At 41.3% G+C, this 20,996-nt stretch overlaps 1 protein-coding gene across 5 annotated transcripts in view; it reads left to right on the top strand.

Moving 5' to 3' along the window:
• Window positions 1–20,996, top strand: part of HECW2 (HECT, C2 and WW domain containing E3 ubiquitin protein ligase 2) — a 257,468-nt gene that overhangs the window by 221,004 nt on the left and 15,468 nt on the right. For all 5 annotated transcript variants that reach the window (XR_012664425.1, XM_048869350.2, XM_048869352.2 and 2 more), the window contains 4 exons: window positions 6,220–6,340; window positions 9,624–9,737; window positions 18,365–18,517; window positions 20,553–20,651. Coding sequence is in view for 4 of the 5 variants with exons in the window: in XM_048869350.2 (XP_048725307.1) it covers window positions 6,220–6,340; window positions 9,624–9,737; window positions 18,365–18,517; window positions 20,553–20,651 (487 nt within the window). In the remaining variant the exon portion in view is untranslated. The remainder of the gene's footprint in view (window positions 1–6,219; window positions 6,341–9,623; window positions 9,738–18,364; window positions 18,518–20,552; window positions 20,652–20,996) is intronic.

Genomic DNA, 20,996 nt, shown 5'->3' with positions numbered 1-20,996 from the left:
TAAAGGGGAAATACTATTCAGATAGGTCTGCTTCTTATTTTCTTGCAAGGCATGGGAAGTTTACTTAATACTGCTGGAAATTTTTTTTCAATGGGTTTGGGGATTCTCTTTGCAAACAAATTGAAATAAAACAGTTGTATGGCAGCCTCGTACCATAGGCCTACTATTAACCAGGATAACCTTTTCAAAAGACCTGACGTAGGCTCTTACGTGCCTGAATCACCTTTGAAAATGGGACTTAGGCACTTATAAACCTAAGTACCATTGATTAGCAATGGGAATTAGGCAGCTAAGTCATTTTAGCACTTCTGAAAATTTTACTCCTACTGCACACAGGACACAGTGGCCTAGTAACTGCTGTAATCCCCCAAAGGATTAGTTTCATCACAATACTATAATAATCTCATTATAGTATTGTAGTAATCCTGCTGTCGTTATTAATTTACATTTTGCTTCATATAATTACATCCCAGTTTCCTTGAGATCAGAGCTCTGTTGTTTCAGCAGAACTAAGGCCTAATCCCATTTCTGATTTGAGCAAACCAGCGTGATGAGGCATGAACCTCTCAAACTGGAAACTTGCCTTGGGCTCACAATGAGATTTGACAATAAAAAAAAAAATGTGTTCAAACTCCAGAACTTGTGCTTTGTTTCGGACTGGTAAAACTTGTTTCTAACTGACTTGAAAGGTTGGGGGTTGGACTAGATGACCTTCTGGGATCCCTTCCAACCCTGATATTCTATGAAAGGGTTCACGCTGGGGCACCAAAGTCTAGAGGGCTGAGGAATAAGGGGGAGTGACAACAGTTATACAAAGTCAGACTGCTGTCACTTACCATGTGTTTAAGAGTGTGCGTACTGCAACTCAAGCCTGCTGCTGCACAATGATCTTTTTAAACCACCAGCTGCACGTTTGCCGTCATGTCGCCCATTATAGTCTCATCTGCCACTCCAGGATGTTAGGGCAGAAACACTCTGGCGAGAGGAATGGATATCTGGTATAATCCCCAACCAGTCCCTCATCGCCAACCCCACAATTTGCCCATCTGGTTTTGACCTGCCCCATCGCCAGTGGTCCCTGTTGAACAGGTTCTGCCCCGGGCAAGGTCTCTGTGCAGCCAACCAGTATTGCTGGGGCCTTCATGACAGTCTACACCACTGAAGATGCCATCGCTTGGCTAGACGACTGTGCACACGCTAAATAAATCTGTCTGCAGACACACACTTTAGAATATGTGACAATATCTGTGCATGTTTAAATAGTGATTAATAATTTAGTTAATTCAGACTAAATTATTTCAAATGTAGCAAAGCCCGAGGTCCACATACAGCAGTTTGATGTTTTCAAATATAGCTGGTATTATTTTATTGGAAAGGAATAGTGATAGATAAGTAAAAGGAAAAATGTGGGCTGAGACAAGACCACACCTGGAAAATTCAAGCCTGTAAGAAAGGTTATCAGAATGTTGTGTTTTTGTAGTCTTGCACTCAGCCCAACAGAACTAATAATCTATGCCCCATTCTCACAAGCTTGGGGTAGCATATGTGTGTCCTGAAAGTCAAAAGACTGGATTCTGTGAGACCCAAGGGGGACTCTTCAATGAAAACATCCTGCTACCACTGCCCTTCCAGCAGGGTGCTGTCAGTCTGAGCTCTTCAGCCTATCTCAGTGGTGGCGTGCTGCGAGGGGAAAGGTGATCTCTAAAACAGCAAGGGTCTGAAGCATTTGCCTTTTGTAGCTCAAACCAATACCTTGAACTTATGTGGAACGCAGTCAGAAGCCAGTCCTGGTCACAGATCATGGTCATAAAGTTCTCCCTGTAAGCAGTTTTGCTATCCCAGCAGGCTGTTGCATGCTGCACTATCTGAAGGTTCCAGGTGGTCATGAAATGTGGTTCATTTCACTCTTGATATGGATTTTGTTGCCACAGAACAAATGCTACCACTCTCCAGTGTTTAATTTGTAATGAAAGGGATGCCGGGGCTCGAGCAGTTTTTTTTACTTTCATAACTGATGCGGCAAGCCAGAGGTGACAGGGCTATGAACTCCCAAGCCCGGAGGTGCTGGGGCACAGCCCTGGCAAGCCCTGGCACAAATTTAAGTGCTGGAGCTCTCCATACAATCCATGAACTGGGTTGGGGGGGCATAATAGGTGTAAAATAAGTTAGCTTCTCTTGAGGAGGTCCTTCTCGTCAGATTCTGTTGTTTTAATAAAATCTTCTTCTAAGAGGATTCCTAAAAGGTTTGTGCTTTGGATAAGACCCCCTAACCTTCCAACAGACCTGTTAGTGGGTCCTAATCTGCCCTGATAGAGCTGGATGTACAAAATCTGTTTGTTGCCAAAACAAAAAAAAGTGATGTGGTCAAACTGGAAATCTTTGATGTGCCTTGGGGAGAGATGGGTACGGAGTTGTAGTATCCGAACAAAGGTCCTTTGAGGTATTTGGCTTCCTCAGAATACGCAAAGATAGGACACCTCAAGAGTGCTATAGGGAGAAGAGAGTATCTTGAAGAAAGGAGCAGTGCATGCTCTCAAAAATGCCTGCTGCTGCTGGCAACTAGCAGGCACACTAAAGTCTGGTCATGCTCCCATTTTAACTTGTCCCTCCCACCTTAGGGCTGTGCAGTATGACAGGCTACATTTGTATCTATGTCACTATAGTTAAATTCCAATTATCCACATTATTTGTATTTAATATTAAATGTGTTTTCTCTTTATTCAAAGCTTTGGCTGTATCCTGAGAATTTGGATAATCAGAGTTTACCTGTACAGTACTCAGCTTTGGCAAAAGGGCACTAGCGATATAGAGGCTGCTCCTACATCCCTATTTCTCACTCTATTCCATGCCATGCACCTGTGAAGGGCAAGGCAGCAGTTTAAGCTGAGTTTTTCATGACTGTTTTGATAACGACTCTCTTCTGAACAGCAGTGAAATATACATCCACAGCTAGTGTTGCTGTTATTGCCTACATTTGTGGCAGCTACTATTTGTGTAGAAACTATTTCTTGTTGTTTGTTAAGAAGAAAGAAAAAATGAACATCCATATACACGCACCTTATTGCTGCTGCAAACTTGGCAGTCTTTTATGATCAAAAGGGATTCTATCCTCACAGTTCTCATTTCTGAAGTGGGTCCACCAAAACACCCTGGTGAAGGTCCTGATTCAGCAAAGTATATAAAGCACCTGTTTAAGCTGAAACACATAATTATTGCCATCCCTATCCAGAAAAGCACTAAACACATAATTTCTTTCCTGAATTAAGACCTAAATATTGAAATGTGAAGATTTCAGATTCATTTTTCTTAGTTACAATTTCTGTTCTAACAAACACAAAAAGATAAATAGAAAACACATTGAATTGGCCTATCAGTCATTTGGTTTTGTGGATGGAGCCCTATGACTTTTTAAAGAGAAATCTTTGAAACAGGTAGTCATTTCTACTGGGGCTCTGTGTGTTTTGTATTGCCAAACTGGCTGCTCTGTACAGCAAGGGGGTGATCTTTTTTAATTCCTTTTTAATTTCTTGCAGTGACACTAATCAGGCTGATCTTACTGGCTTTGCTGTGAATGTGATGTTTAACTTCATAGGAATTGATTAATATCCCTGTATCCTAAAATGTAGTGGTGTCAAATTAGAAGAAGATTTCTGAATGCAGAGGATACAATTATAATAGGGATCAAGTCAGTGTTTTGATCAGTAACCTCAGTTACAGATCTCTTCAGCTACTGTGCTCTTCCATTAAAGGACACAAATAGTCATGAAATTACTCTCTCTATCTCTTTTGGACAATGTAATCTGTTTGAGACTTCAGCATGATTACCCATATCATTTGTATTTTTTGTAGCCCTCTCCCTCCCCTAACACTTTTGGTTCACAAGGTGGAAGTAATTGCTATAATTGCCCAGGAATTTCTTAGCATTTGCAGTGAGAGTTTGTCATGTGCTGACAGAATAATTTCTTGATAGTTTTTGAACCATGAAGCAATATGTTACCAGTTTTATTTACCATGATGTATCTCTTAGCAAAAGTTTCCTTTGGGGGCTGTTACCACAATGCAGATGAAAGTGTGGGTTTGTCACATTCTTTGGTGAACTCATAATTGTACCTCCCTCCACCCACATCAAAATAACCTCCAAATAAACAAATGATGTGGAAGACATCAGTTAATGTACTGTATATATTTAAATGGCTACATATTTTAGAGTATTCAGCAGAAATGTCCAGTAGGAAGCACCTGGAATACTCATTAAAATATGAACAGCTACAGCAGGTTCAACTGATGTGTATGGTTTAGTTTTCCAGAGATGTTCTGCACATGTCTCCTGGAACTCCAAAGATCTCCTGCCATATTCTCCCTCAGAGCCCTGTCTTTTGACTTTCAAGCGACACACATGTTCTGCCTGGCTTCTGAGGAGGGGGCATGGATTATTAGTTCTGATAGGTTGAGTGGCTGAGGGAAGGACTACAAAAACAGCTTTTTGATAAACTCTCCTTAAGAGCTTGAATTCCTCTCACATGCACTACTGCCACCATCATCCTTCTGGTGACAGGGAAACACTTGGGATTCTTTAAGGGACCCATTAATGGCATTCGTTGTTAACCAAAATGAGAGACAGTTTCCTCTACCTCTCCCACATCTGTCCAGAGACTGAGTATACAGCTTCTTCGAGCAATTCCAGCCCAGAGAATGAGGATGCTACCTCATCCACCCCACCCATCTAGCTGATGGCTAAGCAAGCTGCTTCCTCGTCCCAGCCTACTTGTCTAGAGTGTGTGAGCGCAGCCCCCTCCCACTGAGAATCTGAGCAAACTGCCTGCTCCTCCTCTTCCCTCTTTCCCTTGCTGAAGGCTAGGCACATTGCCTCCACAGTAATGAAACCTCCTCTGCTGGGTTAGCCTTATATAGGGAGAGAAAAGAAAAGTGACGTACTGAACTGGCTGATATTTTACTTATAAATAGCTTTAAAGCCAATTGCATGCACACATGAGATTACTCACAAATGAGTAGTTAGGAGCCTACCCATATTCCTGGGTGTATGAAACTTCAACCTTCCAGGTATATTTTGAACAATATATATTTCAATGATCTAGATGCCAGAGAGGGAGAGGAATTATTTAAAGTTATAGGTAAGTAGGGATATGAGAATGAAATTAAAAGGGCAAAATGTAGGCTGAATCTGAGGGCACCTTCTTGCAGTGAAATCTTTTGGGCTGTGGAATAGTCTGTCAAGGGAAGTAGAGGAAGTTCATTGACTGAGATGTTTAAAACTAGACTGGACTAAACACTAGAAGGTACCACTGGCTACACAGCTGAACTGGGAGGGAGGTGGGATAAATCCCTCCCACTCCGTGTCACATTAATATCAATGGTTTATTTACCCAATTTGCAATAACTGTGCATGCAACTGTAGGCAGATGTGCAATTTTTTTGGCATACAGATATCTGCCTCCTTTAAAGAACTGTTCCTTAAACTTGTATCTCAAAATATGAATTCACCTTTTTGAGTCATGTTCGAAAGAAACTTAGTACAGTAATTCATTTGATCCAGATATTTGAATGAAGAGAAAAGTCTTCAGTCTTTCCTCTCTCCCGATATTTTTCTCCTTTGTTGTACTTGACTGAGTTTCACTGAGTAAACTTTTTCACAGTATTCTCTCCTCAGTAAGGTGAGAAACTCCATGCATTGATGATTCTATGTGCACTCTATAAGGTGTATTACACACATAGGACATACTAATTTAGCTCATTGGAACCTGTTTTTCTTCTTGACAGTGAAAAACATTTTTTTTAGGAGGATGCATCATTTTAGTCGTTAAATACAGGTATTCATAAAATGCACATATGCCAAACAAAAGTTGGGTCTTTTCCAGTTTCTTTGTTTGGTTTTGAGGGGGTTGTTGAGGTGTGGTTTTTTGGGTTTTTTTTTTTTTTGTTTCTTTTTTTTGAGGGGAGAGGTCTGCTTTGGATGGCTTCAACATTTTAGGACTTAATCTAAAATCTTGAAGCCATTGGACAAACAAACAGCAATCAAAAACATCTAAACCTACAGTAGGTGTGGAGATACAGATCTCTTAGCAGTTTATAAACCAGGATTTTAAAAGAAACCAACCATGTCCCATGCTTTTGGTCAGCAAAGAACCTTCTTTTCAGTCAGAGCTGGAAAGTGATGCTTTGCGTAGCTGCAGTTCATTTTCTGCTTGTTGTTTGCTGCAGGTACTCAGCGTGCTAATGCCAGAGCTCCAGCTCCTTATAAAAGAGATTTTGAAGCCAAACTGAGGAACTTCTACAGGAAGCTGGAGACTAAAGGATATGGACAAGGGCCTGGGAAATTAAAGTATGTAGAAGCACCTTATCAAATAGGGTTTATCTCACAGGCAGAACTTCTTTCCTTGCAAGTGTAAGAACCTCTTTGCTCTGGGAATCCCACTGGTAACATGATGCATTCTTGCACTTATTGAATTCAATGTGAAGTGTGTTATAAGGCACTAAAAGCCATCTAACTCACAGCAGAGAACACATTTAAAGCATCTCTTCCTGATGTTACCTCCTGCTGTAGTTTCTTCACATGCACATTAATACTACTGCAGTGGCAGAAAGTCCTCTGAAGAGCAGCACTCAAAGAAACAGGGAGCAGTTGGGCCACTTCCATTACAACAGTCACTGTGGGGCAAGTTGAAGTAACTCTATTTTCATTTGTCTTGCCCAGCAACAAAAATAAATATATTTTCATATGATTCATCTTTGTGTAGATACAGAATCTTTACTGATCAGAATTTGTATAATTAAATATTATTAAATTCCAAAGAATTTGAAACTTGAACGTAGTTTTTAGTAAAGTTAAGCACTCCATATGTGGGAGTGCCGAAATGAAGGCTTCATGCCACCTTAACTCTGCCTCCTTGTGAATTTTCATTAGTATAGAATAATTAATCACATGCTTACATACGTGTCATCGGGCAGCCCCTTCCAGGAGCAGCCTCCTGCAGCAGGACACAGTACGACAGGAATGTCTGCCTCAGTTTCCCCTCTCAGCTGACCCAATAACTTCAGGCTGTCTTGTCTCAATACTGTTCCTCCTTGGGGCTGGTTTATTACAACAGCGTAAGGCCAAATAATCCATAACAAAAGTCCCAGACATGGAGTCCATTTCTCCCCCCAGTGCAAGCAGTTATTAAAATTCAAGACATTTCATCTCTGTTTCCCCCATGCCACACACTGGTGCCTTTGATGGTAGCAGGGCTCTCAGTCCTCTCCTGTCCTTCTACCAGGACAGCCACCCCAGCCCTTCCAACCTGAGTGCAACCCTGCTCTTCCCAGTGTGAACCCCCACAGCCTCTCTCCTGGGAACATCCTTGCTTCCCTCACTCCCACTGGCCCTCTCACAGCTCTTCTGGGTCCAGCTCTCCAGCAGTGAGAATATCCGTGGGTCAGCTCCTCCACAGCTCCTTGGCCTTCAGTCCTTTCCGGCCATTCTTCTGGCTGTCCGATTGAGAGACAGTAGGCAATTCCTGCTGCTGCTCCTGCTCCTGCTCCTCCTGCTTTTAACCCTCTCCAGCCCTGGCTGTCTGGCCTGGGGTCGCCAGCCAGCAAGCCCCTCTCGGCCTTTTCCTGGGAACCACCCTCTGCTTCCTTCTGGGACTCCTCTAGTTCCTGGGTCTCTGGTAGCTCTCATCTTCCTGTCCTGACTGAAGCAATTTACTCTAACTCACTGGGATTTCCCCTCCCTGGGTCTTTCCCTAGTCCTTTATAGCTCCGAGCTGCTGCCCTGCCCTCTTAATTGGGCACCTGCTTTGGCATACGTGAGATTGGACCTACCACGTCACAGCCAATTGGACCTACCATCCACTGTGTGATAGAACTATTATGTTAAGAGATCATCATCACATGACACTTGCCTGATTTAAAAAAAAAATCTGTGCCCTACACCAACTGTGATCCTCAAACTCCCATAAGTTAACCAAATAAAAACCTACTTTTCATGGAAAAGATAAATTTTCTCCCAAAGAACCATCTCCCTGCCTCATACCAGTTTTCTAGCTCCAACCACTCTGGGACTAGAGCTATTTAAAAAAAAAAAAAAATTCACTGCATTTAGAAAGGGCAAGGTGTATTTTTCTTTGCCACTTAACCATTTTTGCTCAAAAAAGAACTAGATAAGTTCATGGAGGATAGGTCCATCAATGGCTATTAGCCAGGATGGGCAGGGATAGCATCCCTACCCTCTGCTTGCCGGAAGCTGGGAATGGGCGACAGGGGATGGATCACTTGATGACGACCTGTTCTGTTCATTCCCTGTGGAGCACCTGGCACTGGCCACTGTCGGAAGACAGGACACTGGGCTACGTGGACCTTTGGTCTGACCCAGTATGGCCCTTATGTAAATTTTCCAAAAATATTCACCTTTGGGCAGACTCCAAACTCTGATAATTTCAGGTGAACATTTCTTAAAATTGTCAACAGCTGAAAAGGGATTTGAATGGAAATGCTTACCTGTGATGTAATTGATTAAAAAATAGAAAAAAGTAAGCTGTAAAAAAAAGAAAAGAGAGAGCTGCAGTGTCCAGTTTGGCAAATACCTTATGCAAGGGGGTGGCTATTGCCAGCTATAAGATCTATGATATATAAATGCTCCTGTTACCTTGTTTTTCTGGGTTTGTGAACTACAGGTATATTTCTGGTAGGATTTACCATCATACCAGAGGTTTTAAGGGAGAGAAACAAAATTATAGTTTATTTTGATACAAATAGGTAACTTTTTAAATTAAAAGTTGTTTCTAAGGTGTTTGAATGTTTACAAATAATATACTACTGCAGCCATTTTGCTATGACAGGCAAGAATAATTCGTAACACAATTTCAGGTGGTTATATTTCCTCCTGTTGTTCTCCCTCTTCTCCCTAAGCGAATCCAGTGCTGCATAAACATATTTTGGCCATGAACATAAATGTTCAGTTCTGTGCAGGATTATTTTGGCCATTATTCCAGACCCTTGATTTTTCCCCCTTCTACAAATTTTCCAGTAACTAGGGCATTACATTTTTTTTTCATTTAGTACCAAATTCTGCTCTGAGGACTATTTGCCACTCCAATTGGCATTGCTTGCTGTCCTTCTGTACCTGTTCTGTGCATAAATACAGGATATTAAACTCCAGGGCTGTCAATCCAACACCTTTCCCCAAATTTACCTTGCCTTGGACTATATTGCTTTAGTTGAAGAGCCAGATTCTCATTTACCTTAAGGCCACTTTACAGAGCCCCGGCACGGTAAACAGCCTTTAGAGTGGGTTTAAATGCCCACTTCAAAACCCACTTCAAAACCCCTTCATGCTGCCAGAATGGTGCAAAGCAGACTGTGTAAATGAGAACCAGACTTGAAAAATTTAAAATACTATTTCTTTATGTGGACATTTTATCAATTTTATTGAATAAAGAATATCCAAGAAGCACATACGCTAACCGATATTAGCTGCTAAATCTGAATCAAATGGTTGTATAAAGAGGAGATTAAATATTGTTTGTATCCATTATCCTGAACAGTTACCAGCCAGTGTAACTATGTGTTTTCATCTGCAGTTCACCTTTGTGAATTACTGTGTTTAAAATTATCTTGCTGTGCAGATTAATCATCAGGAGAGACCACTTGCTGGAAGATGCCTTCAATCAGATTATGGGTTACTCAAGAAAAGACCTGCAGAGAAATAAACTCTATGTCACGTTTGTTGGGGAGGAAGGGTGAGTAGTGGAAGTGGGCATGAACACATTAATCAACTATGTTTGCAGCTGTCCTTGGCTATTTCACCATACTGTTGCGGTCTAGAGGGGAAAGAGGAAGGATTGTCGTCAGGAAATGCCACAAACATAAGCCTAGAACCTACAGCTGTTCACATTTCACAAAGCCAAATAATTCATTTTGATGCTCTTGGTAATGCATCTTGCTTTAAAAAAAAAAAAAAAAAAAAAAAAAGAGCATGTATCTATGTGTATATGGAATTTCTGCTGTAACCAATATATACTTCAGTGTGTCATTAAGTCAGCAAAAAAACCCAAACCTAGTTGTCATTTTGTTTCTATTTCTTTCATCTCTGCCAGTGTTTTCCTCATGCCTGCTACAAGATAGGAGGTATTTTGATTGGTGGGAGTTAAAGGCAGGGTGGACGAAAGGGCCAGTCCTTCCAATTGCCGTGCACCCTCAACTCCCATTCAGATCAATGGGAATTAAGAGCCCTGGACACCTTTCAGAATCACGTCCTTTGTCACAAATAAAACTTTCAGAGGCAACTGGTTGGTTGCTATTTGTTAAATAAACAAGTGTTTCTAATATTCCACAGCCATGCAGCAAATGCTTAGCCTGCAGCTGACTGAAGGCTGATGTGTTGTAGCATTTGTATGATTTGCATTATGAGGCCAGGTTAGGAATTTGGTCAGAGCTCCTTTATCCAAATGCAACTTTGAACAATGTATTGCTTTTCTTCCCCCCCCCCCCACCTTTCCCCCATGAGATCTTAAAGCCTTTTACAATGTATTATTTCATTAGACCCAAAGAGACAAATCTTACTTCATCCTTTGCCACTGCACAGGGACTCCTGGCAGTGTAATCCAACACAGTTCAACTGCGGAGGGGAATGCATATCCAATGCCCAGCACCAAGCCCTGCACTGCAGTGGCTCCTGGCATGACGGTACTCAGAAGGTAGGTGGGGGTGGTAGCATGGCAGGAGGTAGGTTGTGGGAGAGCATATCCAGAGAATCTGCTACTTTGAGGATCCTCTGTTTATCCTTCATGTTGTAGTAGTGATGTGTAAGGGGCATAGAGAGCTGCTTCAGCTAATAAACTGAAGTGGTTTCCACAGCCACGCTACTACCTGTTCTCTGCCTTGCTGAGCTGCTAGGATGGGTGCTGGCATGAGGATTTGCCCCAAAGGTCTGATTTTCAAGTGGCAAAACATGCAGATTAACTTGCATTTTCACACCTGATTTGCACACACAATTATTGGCAACATGCTTGAAAATGAATAGTTGTTCACGTCTGACCTTTTATGAACGTGATTAAAACTGTAATGATTGTAAACATACTGAATTTTATTCACATGTGTTTCAGAGATTTTGCACTGTCTTTAAGGGAGCTGTTGCAAAATAGGTCTTGAACCAGTCCTTATAATACTATTGGTTGTTAGTACCATGTGGTTTGGCATTAAGTTTCTAGAATGCTTTTCACAGCTCTGGTGTAGTAAAAGCAGTTTGTACAAGATTAGATAAATACTCCTTTTAAAGGTTCTAAACTCTGTAGTGTGTTTAAAGTTCATCCTCAACGGCCAAGTTTTAATATGACCTAGTTAAAGTTTTTAAGTAAAATGTGGTGGTCTCACCCTAACTGCAAGTGTGGGCTTGTTCACATATATAATATCACCATACTGACTGGCACCATTCAGATTGATGGGTACTCTTGATCCAAGAAAAACCCAGAACTGGAATGGCAGGAATGCAACAGTACAGGATTAAGGTGTTTTGATTGAACTTATTTCAGCCTTTGTTTTTACTACTAGCAGCTTCACCCAAATTTAAAATATATATAAAATGATTGCAAGCCATACATGAGAGAATGGGAGAAGGGGAGGGGAAGAGCTGAAAAAATACAATAAGAAAATAAAACTGAAGTTAGGTAGATTGTGTTCTTCCAGATCAGATCATGTCAGGTTTTTGCTTTTCTAAACACAAAATGAAGAGTGGCCTGGATGAGGAACACGTTACACACACTGTTCCTTTCTCCCCTGATAGCCACTTCTGTACAAGATGCCTTTCTTTGAGGAAAAGAATGAGTTATTTTATGAGTAACATCAAATCAAAATGACATTAAGTGTCTTGCTAGCAAAATGACTAATCTCAGCTTTATACAATCATTTGATCCAGTTTTGAATGGTGAGAGGATGTGTGCAAAAACTCTTTCAGCATAGATGATGCAAGGATGTGAACCATGCAGAACTGCTCATTTAGTTAGATGTAGGATGACTATCTGTGGGGGAAGGGAAAGAAATAGGAGAAATTTTGAAAGAAGCATGTCCTACTCCCCCCCCACCCCCTTTTTTTTTAATGCAGGCTAAACTATTGTTTGATAATTGGGCAGGAACTTGGTTTTATGTTTCTGTTCCTCGTCCATTTGTAATGCTGTAAATATAAGTCATAAAGAAATAGGTAATGAAATCCCCACTGAATGTATATGAGAACATTTTGATTAACTCTACGCTTGTTTGCATTAGCACATGGGGTAATTTAAACCCCACTGTTGCGATTCAGACAATTTTATCATGAGTCTCACAATATTTTGTGTTTTTTCTTATAAAGCCCCAGTTCCTGGAATCATGAGATTATATGAGAGAATCCATTGTACTTTTTTTTTTAAATAAGTTCTAGTCCTCATGGTTTCAGAAAAGAATCAAAATCTCAAAGCAAATAAAATGAACCCCAAATGTATTAGTTTTTCTACATTTCATGATTTTCCAGCCAAACATTTGGCTTTTGGGGCCAGATACTTTTTTTAAAATATTTGGCATTGGTAAAAAAGGGATAGTTTAAAAGGGATAGTTTTAGGGCCTGGATTTGCTGTCAATAGCAAAATCAACAGTATCATCCATCTACCTTAGATGTCTTCAGATATGACTTAGTATTACTCTGTCACTTTTTATTTAATGGTTGATTATATACATGTGAAAGCCCATGTCTTGGGCCATCTCAGATGACAAAAGAATTAATATACTGATGTTTCTGATGCCTTGAATCCTGTAGTGATATCCTCATGCCCTGCTCCAGCCCCTGTAAGTTAGGTAAAATGGCTGGAGTGGTATAAGTGGGCCATAAAAGCCCCAGTGGCAGCAGCGGGTGGATTCCCTTGGTCTTGGTGCAGACACTGTGGAGGCTGACTCCCAAAGATCCCCTTGTAAGTCCTGGTGCAGGGGGTGTGCCCGAGCCAGGCTGCAGCATACATCACTATGAAGGCTCTGGGAAGCACTGTGGTTCATAGGTTGGCCCAGGGAGGCTGCCATAATTCAGAAGGGCCCCTGGGACTGTCTAAATTCCAGTCTCTCTCCAGCCCTCAGGACAGCCCAGGACTGGGAGGGTCCACAGATGGCTTAAAGTTAACTTAACATTCCTAGCTCCTGTTAGAAGCACAGCTCAGAATCTCACCCATGATTTAAGTCCAAAGAACTGTTTAGTCTAAAGAGATCATATAAAGTAAAATAATGTGTCATGTTTTCTTACTCTATGGCTATTCTTTGCATTTATACTGTAAATGCTTATTTAGCACTGATGAAGGTGACTTTGAAAAATAACAAGCATCTAACTGTATCAAAAGGTCCTGCTGCTACAGTCTGTTCTGCATGTCAAACAGCTGCCTTGCATGAGAGGGTGGTAGTTTAAAATGCCTAACGCTCCTCCCCAGGAGAATTGAAACATGCTGCCAACCACAGTACTTCTGCGTTTGAATACTCAAATGCCTCCGGTTGCAGCTGTTGTGTGGCTGAGTGCCTATTGTATGGAGTTTTTTCATTCTTGTGCCAAGTCTTTAGTTGTGGGACAAACCTGACTGACAGAGCAGGACTGTAATGAATGATCCATCTGATGTGAGTTATATTAACTGTATGTATAAAAGCAGCTGGATGGAATAGCTGGAATTAGATAAAACACAAAAGTCATGTTTTATCCTGGGATTTCATGGCTACTATGGCTGCCATGGGATTATCTCAGAAGTTTAGAGGCTCAACTCCTATAGTTGACCATATTCTTGATCGGGTGTTTGGGCTGGGATTGGAGATTGAGCAACTGGAATTTTGCCCATCACATGGAACTATCCTTTCCTTCTGCAATTTGAGGGTGGACACACCTCTCCTGTCCAGGTGAGAGACCAGCTTTGATACTCCAGTCTGAGATGTTAATGGAACCTAAATGCTTCCAGATCACTGAAGGAGAATAGTTTTTCTTCAGATAGAGCATTCTTAGCTTCATTCTCAACTTGACAGTGATCCCTAGACTGTCTCTTCCCAACTTCATTCCCACAGGTCACATGCTGGGTTTATAGATGGCAGGCAACAACTGAAGTTGCAGAGATGACTGGCAGAGTGCTATTGGCAGAAGTCTTTTACTGAAGCTGATCGATTTGTGCAATAGATTTTTTGCATTCTTGTGACATGGATGAGTAGGAGGCAAAGGAGAGTCTCCTCCACTAAAGCATCGGCATCATCTTGATCAGTAGTTTTTTTGTGGGTGCTGAACAACACAGATAGTCTGAGCTGTCATTGCTTGCTAATTGTATTGTGTTCCTCCCATTGTGAGGAAAAATTACATTATTTGATGGACAAAATTGCCCAGGTTCATACTGAACTGGTTGCATCTGTGAGGCTGGGGCTGTATGTTGAAGGGGACCAAGGCTTCTCTGCTTGGGTTTCAGTCAGCATCACTCACTAAGGTAATGAAAGGAACTTTATGTCACAAATATCCTGGGACCCACACAGCTACAATAACACTGCAAACAACTCTTGTTGTTTTCCTCCTTGTTTGGTGAAGGCCAGTGGGGAAGAGCTGGGCCAACTGCTGGTGGAGTTTGAGAGTTTCAATTAGGGAGGGTGGGTTGCTTGCCTACCTTAAAGCATTTGTACATCCATTGCTCAAGAAACCGTCAATGCTAACTCTTGTTCTTTATCTCATCTTCCATTTCTGGGTAAGATTACTGAAAAGGCTATGGCAAGAAAACTCTCATGGTATCTAGATCCCTCCAATTTCCTTGACAATCTGGTTGCAGGCTTGGGCATGGCATGGAGACTGCTTTGATGGATGAAATGTCCTAGTGATGGATTGGGTGCCCAGGTTGATATTAGGTCTGTCAGCTGCCTTTGGTAACTCTTGATGGTAAAGTAGTGTAGAAATTCATGGAACCCTAGCAGAAACAGACACTAAGGAATAGCTGTCCATTACTTTCTGTTAAATCCCAGAGCGTTTTGCACCATTAGTGCGTGAGAGGGAGCTCTCCTGTGGCAGGGTTCTATCTGGCCACATCTCTTATTTAATGAGTATCTGAGGCTATTGGGAGGTTAGTGTTTTAAAAAAAAAAAAAAGAAAGAAAGAAACAAAAACCTTGGTTACATTGTCTTCAATGTGCTTGTGACACCCTGCTCTGTATCTCTGTAGATACTTACATGGACCCCAGCATCATAGTATCTTTGGTGAGGTAAAACTTTGAAGAATTTATCTTCATAAACTCTTCTGTGAGGTGAAAAGTATTCATTTCCACATTTTACAAATGGGGAACCGGGGCTAAATGTCTTGCCCATGTCACATAGGAAATCTATGTCACAGCCAGGAACTGAACCTCGATCACCTACGTGTCAGAACAAGGCCATCTGTTTTCCTCAGCTGAAGCAAATGGGTGGTGGAGATTGGGGCATGGATAAGAGCTACTTGGCTGAGGCTCAATGCAGAAAAGACTCAGAAGATATTAATAGGTGGGAGAAGGCAAACCTGATATGGTGGAGATTACATCCGCTCCTCTGACTGAGAGCGTGGCCTGCCTTTTCTCACTGAGGTGGTTAGATGTTTAATAACCAGGTATCAGCCAGCAGTCAAGGTGATTGTGACCTTTTCTTTCTTACATGGACCTCTCAATATCATCACCTTTACCTTTGTCATCTTGAGTTTAAACTACTGCAGTGCATTATGCACACTGCAAAGTGGAGTTATACCTTAAATTCATTCAGAAACCGAGCTGGTGCAGAACATGGGAGCCTGCTCACTAAGCAGGGTTTTGCACTGTGAACATATTATACGAGTGCTCAGGGATGTGGACAAATTGGAGAGAGTCCAGTGGAGGGCAACAAAAATGATTAGGGGATTGGAGCACATGACTTATGAGGAGAGGCTGAGGGAACTGGGCTTGTTTAGTCTGCAGAAGAGAAGGGTGAGGGGGGATTTGATAGCAGCCTTCAACTACCTGAAGCGGGGGTTCCAAAGAGGATGGAGCTCGGCTGTTCTCAGTGGTGGCAGATGACAGAACAAGGAGTAATGGTCTCAAGTTGCAGTGGGGGAGGTCTAGGTTGGATATTAGGAAACACTATTTCACTAGGAGTGTGGTAAAGCACTTGAATGGGTTCCCTAGGGAGGTGGTGGAATCTCCATCCTTAGAGGTTTTTAAAGCCCGGGTTGACAACACCCTGGCTGGGATGATTTGGTTGGTATTGGTCCTGCTTTGAGCAGGGGGTTGGACTAGATGACCTCCTGAAGTCTCTTCCAACCCTAATCTCCTATGATTTGCGTGAGCTGCTCTTTGTTTTTCCAGGTAAGATACTAAGATGTTTATTTTCACATGTAAGTGCCTGAATGGCCAGTTTAGAGAACTGCCTGTTTCAGAGACTTTTTCTCCTTGTGCCATGCATTTGCAGTGAGCAGTGACACTCCTTCAATTTGAATGAGAAGGAGCTGCTGGCAGGGCATTCTGAAGAGCCTCTCATCTTTGGAATCCAGGCCCCACCTTGGTCTAAAATAAAACAAATTGTTTGAGCTTCTGAGCACATTAAAAAACTGATCTGTTTGCTCAGGCTTTTGCACAAGGGAATAGAATGGCCAGCATTTTTGGAAAAGGGTGGAATATTATATATTTTAATATAAACTCTTTTTGTATTGTATATTATTTGTATATTTGAAAAAGGACATAGATGCCCAGATCCAAGGATATGTACATTTTTATATTTTAGGTATTTGAAATCAAAATAAAAGAGGAAAAAACCCCACACATATATAGTGCAAAGCATGTCTCATTCTATACATTTGATGTTGTATATTAACTGTGCATTGGATAATTATCGTAAGAGGTACAGATTGTCCTTTCAAGTTTAGTCTCTTGCCTTTTTATATGTACATTATCCTGGCACTACTTAGACTAAAGAAGGTCAGGGTCTGAAATCCTTGGGCTATAGTGGTGCTTTATTTCCTCTCCTTTAGGGCTATAATAATGTCTGTTCCCAGTGGGAAACTCCCCAGTTTTCCATTCTGCACTGCTACAGAGGTATTAGTCTTGCACTTGATTCACTTCAATTGTGACCCTGGGAGGAGTGGCAAGACAATAATTTGTCTCAATTCTATTTCAGCAAGGAGGCTGTCTGTCCTACCAATTTGAGGGCAATTACATGTCACCTGGAGAATGCATTTCCTTCAGGTTCTACTAATTCAAGATTATAGTTTCTAATAAATAAAGAATCTAAATAACTCCCAGCTTTTTAAATAAAAAACAAACTACTTTGATAGGGTGAAGGTCCTGAAAGGGGAGAGGTAGTCCAAGAAAGATAAAGCATTAAAGTAATTTGAGATTTTCTTTGTAAAGGAGAATATAACTCTTTGAATTTCCGTATTGCTTCCAATCTGCAAGGATACAATGATTGGTTTTTCATTTCTGGCCTTGATTTGTCAGATGCATATATGTGTAGGTTTAATGATGGCTCTTTTATTGTGTGCTGTATATAGGAAGGGATTTCTGCTTTCCCTTTAGCTTCTCCAGAATGACTCGAGTTGACACCAGTGATCAAAGTTATTCTCAAGAGGCCGATATAGACTAAGCAAGGGTCTTCACTGAAGGTTGTGTGTCACTTAGGCCCCAATCCTGCAAGCTACTCCACTTCAGTTATGGCTCCATGCGGGCATAGGAGTCCACCCACATGACGCATCTCACGGGATCAAGGATTTAAACACCACAGTGATAGGCGCCTTAGAAAAACCTTATGCAATGGTTAAAAGAACGTAAATTTATAGAGAATAAGTCCATCAGTGGCTATTAGCCAAGATGCTCAGGGATACAACTCCATGCTCTGAGCCTCTGCATCACTCGATAATTACCTGTTCTGTTCATTCCCTCTGAAGTATCTGGTATTTGCCACTGTCAGAAGACAGGATAGTGGGCTAGATCAGTGGTTCTCAAAGCCAGTCCGCCACTTGTTCAGGGAAAGCCCCTGGCGGGCAGGACCGGTTTGTTTACCTGCCGCATCCGCAGGTTCGGCCGATCCCACTGGCCATGGTTCATCGCTCCAGGCCAATGGGGGTTGCGGGAAGGGTGGCCAGCACGTTCCTGGGCCTGCGCCGCTTCCCGCAGCCCCCATTGGCCTGGAACGGTGAACCACGGCCAGTGGGATCGGCCGAACCTGTGGACGCGGCAGGTAAACAAACTGGTCTGGCCCACCAGGGGCTTTCCCTGAACAAGCGGCGGACTGACTTTGAGAACCACTGGGCTAGAGACCTGACCAAATATGACCATTCTTATGTTCTTATGATAAGCCTTGTGGTATCAAATAAACCTTCTGTAATAAATTAACTTGAATTTTTTTAAAGGTTGGATTACAGTGGACCTTCAAGAGAGTTTTTTTTCCTGGTGTCCAGAGAGCTTTTCAATCCATATTATGGTTTATTTGAATATTCAGCCAATGATACCTACACAGTACAAATAAGTCCCATGTCTGCTTTTGTAGACAATCACCATGAATGGTAAGAATTAATTTTTAATCTTATTTTTTCTATTGTTTCTACTTGTGGAGAACCAGCTCATATTTGTTCAAACACAGAGTTTGATCTTTTTAACCAGCAGTAAAATAATTGCATTTCTTTAGACTTTCCTCATTATTATTTTTTGTAGTTGGTGGTAACAGATATTCTTTTTTCTCACAATGTCAGCAAAGATGAGATTTGGAACATATGTATTGTGGGTTTGGCTCACTATATGAAACTCCACACTTCTTGTACAAGAGCAAACATTTGCTTCACCAAAGCACTGTCAGTCCTTTGTGCATGAAAAGCAGATTATATTAAACACTGGCTTGTAGTCAACTCAGTGTATGAGAGATTTCAATCAGCTTTTATTGCATGTTGTTTGTTTGAGATTTTTCCATGAATATAGATTGTTCCAAGTAAGGCAATCCACATCTGGAGTAGGAAAATCTATTGAGATATCTCTTCTTGTTCTTTGCTATTTAATCAAGGTCCATATATCTGATAGTAGCCTTTAAAATCTGTAAAAAGGATGTATTATGAGGAATCTGAAAAACAGAGGAAAAAAACCTGAAATGATGTGCAGTATATATATCTATAAAATGTATCATATATATATATATATATATATATATATATATATATATATATATATATATAAAATTGCAATTTCATGATTAAGGGCCAAATTCTAAACTGGTATAAATCAGTACATTTCCAGTGAAATCAGTGGAGCTATGCCATTTACACTAGCTGAGAATCTGGGTCTAAGGTATTTAAATTACAGTAATGGGTGACAGCTGCAAGTCTGTGTAGGACAGAGGCAAATTAGGGTCTCAAATGATGTAGAATCATTGCAATGAAGTATAGTTGAGAGTTACGCCATTTAGTGCTGGCTGCACTGCTCATCAATTGAAGCAATGCACTTGTTGGACTCTGGATACAGAAGTTCAGCAACAACAAACTGTATATGCTGCATCTGAAAAAGCATGACAGTCTGACAGAACAAGCTGCAGGGCTGTGCGTGGCCATCTTCTCCCCATCCCAAGCTGTGTGGAGCTAGAGATCTAGCCAGAGAGTGAGTGGGGCATGACCCATTTGTTTCTGGAGAGACTAGTGCTAGCACCAGCATCAGAGAGAGTGCAAGGAATGGACCTGTGCAGAGAGAGAGGAAGCTTTGTGTGTCTCTTCCCCATCTTGCAAACCCTGCATAGGGCCAGGCATAACAAAGCCTTAATTTTTCCCAAGTAAAGTAGTTCTGAGTATATATCTTACCAGGAAGTCTAGAAACTTGATTTTCTTTCAGAGAGCGCATTAGGCTTGAATCTGCTTTCAGATATATGGAGGGCATGCCTAGTTTCTTTAATGAGTTTTTTCACAATGTTCTGCAACATGCAGAATTGTGCCCTTAGAGTCTAACAGAGTCTATGTGAAGGCCCTAGTGTTGCAAACAAAGTTGCCACGTTCCTAATTTCTAATCTTCCAGCAGCAATGAGTTTACAAGGGGATTTAAATCATGTTGGTATTTTTTGGGGGAAATGGAATGGTAAGGGTGATAGTTTCCAGCCACTCCCCCAGAAAAGGTTACATGGAGCCCAACATCCATCAGTCATGAAAAAGAGCATGGAGCCACCCACTAGCTAGAAAAGGATGCCTAGAATAATCTATTAGTCAGTCTCTCAGTGCTCAGAAAGGGAGAATGAGGAGATGGAGGGGCAGAAAACAACTGTCATGTTGGAAGCCAGGGTTTGAAAAAAGGACCTAGTTTAGTAGGGTTAGAATGAGTTCAGTTTAGATTTCAGTAGCTGAAAAGTGGCAACTTCAGCTTTGAAACCCCAGGTACTTTCCACGCCTTGCAGATTTTTTTTTTCGCGACATTCTACCGAGAACTAAAAAGAAACAGGCTACCACAACACAGTTATAGTTATCTGATTTAAATATACTATTAAACTTGGTACACAGACAAATGATAGGGCAGCACACAAACCACAAAGTCTGAGTGTACTGGTTATAACTCATTTCCTTTGTCGTTCAGGTTCAGGTTCAGTGGTCGAATCCTTGGTCTTGCTCTGATACATCAGTATTTGTTAGATGCCTTCTTTACACGGCCCTTTTATAAAGCCCTCCTCAGAATGTGAGTAGAAATGTTCTGATTTTCTTTTTCTCATGGAAAATGCAGTTTTTGACCAGCGATAAATGTTAGGTTCTTTACTCCAAGAAGATAGGTCAATATAATTTGGTCATTTAGTTTTAATCCAAGGTTTAGTTTAAAGTATAGTTGCCTAAATTAAGTCCCATTTATGGTACTAGCCAGTTACTTGATGACTTAGATGATGTTGTTGCTGATAATATCAAAACCTTGTGATTCCTGTCAACCAATTACATCACCTGTTCCTTCTATAAAATCATACTCTTCAAATCCTGCAGTGAAACATCAGATATTAATAGAGTGCTTGTTCATTTGTCTTTAATGACTCAT

Source organism: Caretta caretta, chromosome 11 (genome assembly GCF_965140235.1).
Source record: "Caretta caretta isolate rCarCar2 chromosome 11, rCarCar1.hap1, whole genome shotgun sequence".
Lineage (NCBI taxonomy): Eukaryota > Metazoa > Chordata > Testudines > Cheloniidae > Caretta > Caretta caretta.
This window is presented reverse-complemented; position numbering and strand designations above follow the sequence as displayed.